General features: G+C 40.9%; 1 protein-coding gene across 1 annotated transcript in view; it reads left to right on the top strand.

Annotated features, from left to right (window-relative positions):
* The window catches only part of DNAH8 (dynein axonemal heavy chain 8), a 265,848-nt gene that overhangs the window by 53,796 nt on the left and 203,413 nt on the right, over positions 1-8,639 (top strand). The window contains exons 15-17 of the mRNA XM_059699679.1: positions 2,227-2,307; positions 2,656-2,772; positions 3,797-3,916. Coding sequence (XP_059555662.1) covers positions 2,227-2,307; positions 2,656-2,772; positions 3,797-3,916 — 318 coding nt within the window. The remainder of the gene's footprint in view (positions 1-2,226; positions 2,308-2,655; positions 2,773-3,796; positions 3,917-8,639) is intronic.

The raw sequence follows: 8,639 nt of genomic DNA, 5'->3' as shown, positions 1-8,639 counted from the left end.
TGTTCATTATATTCGACAAATGAGTGAGATCATGTGATATTTATCTTTCTTCGACTGGCTTATTTCACTTAGCCTAATGCTCTCCACGTCCATCCATGCTGTTGCAAATGGTAAGAGTTCCTTCTTTTCTACAGCAGCGTAGTATTCCATTGTGTAGATGTACCACTGTTTTTTCATCCACTCATCTACTGATGGGCACTTAGGCTGTTTCCAGATGTTAGCTATTGTAAATTGTGCTGCTATGAACATAGGGGTGCATATATCCTTTCTAGTTAGTGTTTCTGATTTCTTGGGAAATATTCCAGGAAGTGGGATTACTGGGTCAAATGGGAGTTCCATTTTTAATTTTTTGAGGAAACTCCATACTGTTCTCCACAGTGGCTGTACCAGTCTGCATTCCTACCAGCAGTGCACGAGGGTTCCTTTTTCTGCACATCTTCACCAGCACTTGATTTCAGAAAGGAAGGGAGAGGGGAGAGAGAGATAGAAACATCAATGATGAGAGAGAATCATGGATTGGCTGCCCACTGCCTCCTGCGAGCCCCTGACTGAAGATCGAGCCCACAGCCTGGGCATGTGCCCTTGACCAGAATCAAACCCAGAACCCTTCAGTCCACAGACGGATGCTCTAGCTACTGAGCAAAACGAGCTAGGGCAGTATTTTATCTTTTAAAAATTCTTGAGGCACATCGGTTGAAAGTTGCTGCTCCAGGGGAGTTACCTAGGAGTGAAATTGCTGGGTTTCAGTAACTTGGTAACTCTATGTTTAACCTTTTGAATAACTGACACACTTTTTCAAAGAGGCTGCATTATTTTGTCTTTCCACAAGTACTGTGAGAGGGTTTCAATTTCTCCATGTCTTTGCCAACAACTGTGACTATCTGTCCTTTTCATTTGAACATCATTTGGATGTAAAGCAGTGTGTTAGTGTGGTTTTGATTTGCGTTTCTCTCATAGCTAGTGATGAGCATCTTTTTGTGTGCACATTGTCCATTTCTAGATCTTTGAAGGAATATCTATTCAAATTCTTTGCTCATATTTTAATTGAGTTATCTACCTTTTTGTTACTGAGATGTAAGTATCCTTCACATAGCCTAGGTACAAATAGCTTATCAGATACAGGATTTGAAAATATTTATCCTATCCTGAGGATTGTCCTTTCATTTTCTTGATAGTGGCCTTTGAAGCACATTTTTAATTTTGGTGAAGATCAGGTCATTACTTTTTCTATTGTCTCTTGTGATTTTAGTGTTATATCTAAGGAATCTTTGCCTAATCCAAGGTCATGAAGATTTATAACTATGCTTTCTTTTAAGAGTTTAATAATTTGAGCTTTTGCCAAAATAGTATCTAATTGCTATATATCTTTTTTTAAAAAAGCCCTCAAAGGAGCATTGGCATTATGTAAACTTTAGCTTCAGCCTTGGAAGCCCTAGGCTTTTGTATTGGCTAGTTGTGCCTTTGGAGAATTGAGTGTCAAAGTGCTGTTCTAAATTGAGGTTCATATCTCTCGCATTGCATCCTTTAGGTTTCAGTTAGTATTGAATGATACTTTGAAAGTCAAAATCCTTTGCCAAGTGTCAAGTATACATGAAAGTTCAACTGCAAGTAAAAAAAAAAAATAAAGCAAGAAAGAAATGAATAACTTTGAAACTATCAAGTACACATTGAAACAATTTAATATTATTACTTTGGGGGAGGATTAACTTGAATCCACATCTCCCATCACACAGTGCAGTAAATTACAAAACAGTCAAAAATCGATTGTTGTGATGGCTCATCTCTGAAAGATATATAAAAGAAAATAAAAAGCTTATTAATTCTGATTATAGGACATTGATTTTGATTCAAGAAAACAAGTGTGGCATCAGTGATCTGTATGCTTTAATATGTCAGAGGATAAGGAAAAAAAGGGGGGGAATGTGTAATGGCAGACATCATGAGAAGATAATTATCCAAGCTATTGAAAATAGCATAAATCTAGAAAGACAATTAAATCCGAAACATGAAAAATGCAAACCCATTGACTCACTGTTTAAAGGGGATGCTCAGATAATTTACAGGTGGGGGAAAAGTACATTAGCTAGTATAACTTTAAATGAGCACCCTCCACCTTGGCAGGAGTTCGAGGACACAGGTATCATGAAACCTTCTTGGTCTGAATCAAAATATGACTATTGTTGTAAAATCAGTTAAAGTAAGACGTGCCATTTGGACTTTTAACAGGATCTTCTGCAGTATTATGATGAGTTGTGCCAGGAAGTGCCCTCAGTGTTTGTCAATCTGATGGCCCCTAAAATGAAGAAGGTTGGTAATACTGAAGGTTTATGTTGATTTTCTTGTTTAAGATTACAGTTCTATAGATAATGGGTTTTAGAACATCAGTTCTTGCCTAGACCCTCTGTCTTTCTAGTTCAACTTTATAGCTCTATTATTCCTACACTAAATCTACATAATTAGCACTTTCTAAAAATCCATGATTGCTTTCTGGATAGCTAAAGATGATCAATAAAAACCAAAAAGTCACTTTTGTCAGGTATAATGGAGGAGAAACATAATTAAGGAAATATTTCTAAGTAATAAAAGAAAGCCTTTTAAATAAATGCAGATGCTTCTGTTAATGATGGAAACATCCCCCCCCCCTTTTTTTTCTAGGTGGAATCTGTGTTGAGACAAGGGCTCACAATATTAACATGGTCATCTCTAACACTAGAAAGCTTCTTTCAAGAAGTTGACTCAGTTTTGAATATGTTCAATCAACTTTTAAAGAAGGTAAAATAGATAAACATGAAAAAACTACTACATGAATACTCTGGCTGTGAGCAATAGTTTGATTACCTGTGAAACCCCTTTAAAAGGTGTGACTTTTAACTAAAAAGATATCCATTAAGCTAAAAACAATGTGTTATGTTTCTTTAACTGCTTTTGGCCCTTTTCATTTAGGATTGCCTGTTCTTGTCTCTGAATGACCTTGCCTTTAATATGTTAAAATGATGGCTCACTTCCACAGCTTAGTTTTAAAAAACTGTGGACTGTGAAAAATGGCAGAGCGGAGTTCTTAAATAACCATGCATCTGATATTAATTAAATGAGGGAGTCATCTAGTTGGCTATTGTCTGTTGATTCCTGCTGTGCTTACTAGGTAGAAGCACACTTCTTTTGCGGGGGGAGGGGCCCGGGGAAGGGTCATCATTAGCTCTCAGACACTTTTATTTTTTAAATTGTTTTTTAAATTTATCTTTATTGTCGAAAATTTTACAGATGACCTCTTTTTCCTCGTCATTGACCACCTTCTCCCCACTCCTGCCCCCTTCCCAGGCCTTCAGCTCACATATTGTCTGTGTCCATGGGTTATGCAAGTATGCATAGGAGTTCTTTTCTAGATATGCTCATCTGTTGGTGTGGCAGTGTGTGGTGTACCGTGAACACTCAGAGGCTTGGGAGGCGGATACGCCTGCGTGTGATCCTCTGCCCGTCACCAGCAGCGTGTTTCTCCCACCGTCACTTTACAGCTCTGAGCATTGGTTTCTTTAGCTGTAAAACTGGAATAGCGATGGCTCATGGGCTGGAATGAGGTTTTCAAAGCGATAGTACATATGGTACACGTTGCTGCTCAATAAAACTTTAGTTCCAAGTCAAGCTCTTTTTGCGGATATACATCTAAAACTCCCACCAAATTATGCTTGGCTCTGGAGGCAGGATTCCAGATACAGCCCTCTCAATTAGATGATAACTCAGGTACATTTTGGATGAAAGAAGAGTTTTCTCCCACATGTTTTTTCCTTCTTGTTGGTAGATCAATGACTTGTGTGAGATGCATATTGATACAGTTCTAAAGGAGATAGCCAAAACTGTGTTAATTTCCCTGCCCGAAGCTGGTGCTACCAAAGTGGAAGATATGCTGACGCTCAATGAGGTATGCATTTATGTGTTATATTTTAATCATGGAGACGCTCATAAACCTGAAATGTGAATTCACAATCCAAGAGTAGAAACCTGTGTCAGTAGTATTTAGATATCCTAGCTTTTTTGGGGGGACAACCTCAGCTCCAAAAGCTTACAAGGCTCCAACAGCTCAGACCGATGGCTACGCCCTAGACATTATTTTACTAATGTCCTCAGCCCGGTGCGGGGTTCTGTCAGAGGCTCGCTGCTCTTGTCTCTCTGTCTGTTCTCACAGACTTCCCTTTTGGTCCACCCAGACACCCAGGAGCCAGCAGGCCTCTTTCCTCGCTCCCTTTCCTAAGTCCAGTCCATCTTCAGACTTAGTCAGGTTTTGCTTCTTCCTCAGATTTTGCTTGAATTGCCTCCCCTTTTCCACGGTTACCACCCCTGTCTTAGGGCAGATCTGTAAGGCTCCTTTGGAGTTTAGCAATCGATGTCATGGTCTAACTCAGGGGTCCTCAAACTACGGCCCGCGGGCCACATGCGAATACAAATATTGTATTTGTTTCTGTTTTGTTTTTTTACTTCAAAATAAGATATGTGCAATGTGCATAGGAATTTGTTCATAGTTTTGTTTTAAAACTATAGTCCGGCCCTCCAACGGTCTGAGGGACAGTGAACTGGCCCCCTGTTTAAAAAGTTTGAGGACCCCTGGTCTAACTAGTCTCTCTGCCTCCATACGTGGCCCCATCATATCCAGTCTCCACATTTCCACCAAATTCAACTGCAAAACTCCCTTGGGGAAACCTGTCCAGTTCCCACAGGATAAAGCCTAACCCTTCTCCACATACACTGGCTGGAAAGGACAGGCTAATCATGGTCGAGGCTTGGCACACTAACACAATCTCTCTCAAAAGCACCCACTTTGTCTTTAACGAACTCCTTTTTCTTTCTTGCCTGCCTTGTGCTTCCGCTACACCCGCCCTGCTGGCTTGGGTCACCTTGCCAGTGTCCTTTTCAAGACAACCAAGGGTGGCTTCATCTCAAGGGGTCCGATTAGCCTGTGGAAAACAGGTGCCTTTGCCCCTCTTTCTCTAAAAATGCAATTTCTTCCCCAAACATCTATTCTTGCCTTTAGGGGCTGGGGCTCCCAGCCAGCTTCTTCCCTCAGGACTACTTAAGCATGGGTTTGCACCTCTATCCCCGATTCAAGAGGACTTGGGTCAGAGTCTCTGAGTAGTTCTTTTAAAGTTCCTATACTTACTTCTACCACATCTCTACCACTGATCAAGCTTCCTGTCTATAACCTCAAGGTGGGCAGTGGGCCGAGGGTTGCCTTCCCTGCTACCTTTTAAGAACTGTCTTTTTCATAATGTGTGGGGTATTAAAATTATTTGTTCTCAGCATTGGGGCCTTGGCTGTAATGGCCCATTTTAACATCTTGTTCTCAGAGCATGCAAGTTTGAAATGATTATATCTTTTCACCTTGGGCCATTACAAATAATGCTCCTGTGAACATAAATGTACTTTATTTTCATTTATAAACAAATTAGAGGCCTGGTGTATGAAATTCGTGCACGGAGGTGGGGCGTCCCTCAGCCCGGCCTGCACCCTCTCCAACCTGGGACCCCTTGGGGGATGTCCCTCTTGCAATCTGGGACTGCTGACTCCTAACCCTCACCTGCTTGCCTGTCTGATCACTCCTATCCCCTCTGCCTGCCTGCCTGATCACCCCTAACTGCCCTCCCCTGCCGGCCTGATCACCCCTAACTGCCCTCCCCTGCCGGCCTGATCACCCCTAACTGCCCTCCCCTGCCGGCCTGATCGCCCCTAACTGCCCTCCCCTGCCGGCCTGATCGCCCCTAACCGTCTCTGCCTCGGCCCCTGCCACCATGGCTTTGTCCAGAAGGAGGACCAGACAACCGTAAGATGTCTGGTCAGCCAGGTCTAATTAGCTTATTACCCTTTTATTAGTATAGATAATGTTGCTGTGTACCTCTACCTACCCCTCAGTTCCCTTTCCCTCTGGCTACATTTTAATTTTTTATGGATCTATACCTAGGAGTGGAATTGCTAGGTCATATGTTAACTCCAAGTTTAACCTTTTGAAGAGCTGTTGGACTGTTTTCAAAAGCGGCTGCATAATTTTACATCCCCACTAACTTTGTACAAGGGTTCCAATTTCTCTACATCCTTGCCAACACTTATTATTTGTCTTTTTTACTATAGCCATCCTGGTGGATGCCAAGTGGTGTCTCATTGAGTATTTGATTTGTATTTCCCTAATGACTAGTGATGTGGAGCCTTTTTTTCATGTGCTTATTAACCTTTTGTATATCTTCCTTCAGAAATGCCCATTGTTTTTAGTTGTAATTGTTTTTTATATGTTCTAGATACTAGTCCCTTATCAGATATATGACCTGCATTTTTTCTTCCATTCTGTGGGTTGTCTTTTCATTTTCTTGATGTTGTCCTATGAAGCCCCAAAATGTTTAAATTTGATGTTGTTCAATTTATCTTCTTTTTCATCTGTTGCTCTGTTTTTGGTGTTACAGCTAAGAAAATTTTGCCTAATCCAAAATTATGAAGATCTATGCCTGTTTTCTTTTTTTAAATATATTTTTATTGATTTCAGAGAGGAAGGCAGAGGGAGAGAGAGATAAAAACCAGTGATAAAAGAGAATCATTGATTGGCTGCCTCTTGCACACCCTTTACTGGGGACTAAGCCTGCAATCTGGGCACATGCTCTGATTAGCAATCAAACTGTGAGCTCCTTATTAATAGGTTGACGCTCAACCACTGAGCCACACCGGCAGGCTCTTTTTTAAAAAATTGAATCTATTGGGGTGAATTTATTGTGCACCCATTGCTCCAAGCAAAATCTCTTTTCATCCCTTCCCCCGCTGTGTACCTCTACCTACCCTTCAGTTCCCTTTCCCTCTGGCTACCACCACCCTGTTGCCTGTGTCTTTGTGTAATATATACGTGTGTGTTTTTCCTTAATCCCTTTATCTTCTTATATTCAGTCCACCAACCCCCCTCCTGTCTGACAGCTCTCAGTCTATATCCCTGCTTCTGTTTCCAGTTTGTTTGTCAGTTTATTTTGTTCTTTAGATTCCACATATAAGTGAGATCATATGGTATTTGTCTTTCTCTGACTGGCTTATTTCACTTAGCATAATAAACTCCAGGTTCATCCATGCTGTCAAAAAAGGTAAGATATCATTTTTTTTTTTTTTAGCATATGCCTGCATTTTCTTTTGATAGTTTTGCAGTATTAGCTCTTATGTTTAGGTCTATGATTCATTGTGAGTTAATTTTTGTGTATGGTGTAATGAGAGGATTCAGTTTCATTCTCTTACAAATAGATAAGATATTCAGTTGTCCCAGCACCAGTTGTTGAATCTCATTAACTTTATTATTATATAGTATTGAAAACATATGAAGAATGAATGTGGCATCCTCTCATTTATTCATGTGGGCATATTCTTTTTAAAAGATTACTTTGTGTTATTTATTTTTTTATTTTTTTAGGTTTTTGGAAGTAACAGGGGATTGCCCAAGTAAACATGTATGTTCAACCTGTCAGGTTTAATTTGTAGTGTCTGGTTCTTTTCTCAGGGGATTTCAAAGCAAGCAGGGATGGGGATGGCTGATGGTGTAAACTTGTGTTTACATTTACACAGTTGAACACATATATTTACAGGTGGTCAATATGCCAGGATCAGCCGGAAGTGTCTACTGCTTAGCACTCGTTTTCCCTGCTAGAATGAAGTGGCTCTCAGCCACCATTGCCATTCCAGTGTTCAACATTATGTTGCATAATTAGAAAGGATGGAAGGAATGAATGATGGAGCAAAGTCAGAAGAGTTGGTGGGGGTGCAGAGGATCAGAGAATGTCTTCGGGGAGACTGGGAAAAGATGGGGATGGGTTCAGATACAGAAGAGGTGGTATAAATGGAAATGACAAACGCAGAAGTATCTCCCTCAATCCAGTAGCCAAGGAACACATGAGGGCAGCATATGGGGAGTGTGGGCCTCACAAAGCTCATCTGGGGAGAGGTTTGCATAGACAGGCGTGGGTTCCTTCGAGGAAGTCATTTGGAGGCCCAAGTCGGCTGGTCCCATTTACTTTTCCTTTTTCTAAAATGTCTGGATGTTGTCAAAAGACCTATTCATTTCTATAAACCTGCTTTCTTTTTTGAATTTAACTAGTTTTCAACTTCTTCCTAAAGCCTTTTTTGACTATTAAAAAAGTGTATAGCCCTAGCCAGTTTGGCTCAGTGGATAGAGTGTCGGCCTGTGGACTGAAGGGTCCCAGGTTCGATTCTGGCCAAGGGCACATGCCCAGGTTGCGGGCTTGATCCCCAGTCAGGGGCGTGCAGGAGGCAGCCAATCAATGATTCTCTCTCATCATTGATGTTTCTATCTCTCTCTCCCTCTTCCTTCCTCTCTGAAATCAATAAAGAAATATATGTTAAAAAAAAAGTGTAGAAAGGCAAAAGCAAAGGCTTTTAGAATCAGTCAGAGCTGGCCTTCAAACCTCTATTTTCACCACCCACTGGGTGACCTTGGACACGTTTCTTATTCTTTCTGAGCCTCCGATTTCTCATCTGTGAGATGGGGACGATAATAGTACCTGTCCCAAGAGGTTGTTCTTTAATTAAATGAGTAAATATACACAAAGCTCTGAAATTTTAATGCTGGCATACACCATGCTCACTTAAAAACCTAATTTCATTTGAATCGCAGC

This window comes from Myotis daubentonii, chromosome 6 (genome assembly GCF_963259705.1).
Source record: "Myotis daubentonii chromosome 6, mMyoDau2.1, whole genome shotgun sequence".
NCBI lineage: Eukaryota > Metazoa > Chordata > Mammalia > Chiroptera > Vespertilionidae > Myotis > Myotis daubentonii.
The sequence above is the reverse complement of the archived record's forward strand: the minus strand, read 5'-3'. Positions and strand labels throughout refer to the sequence as shown.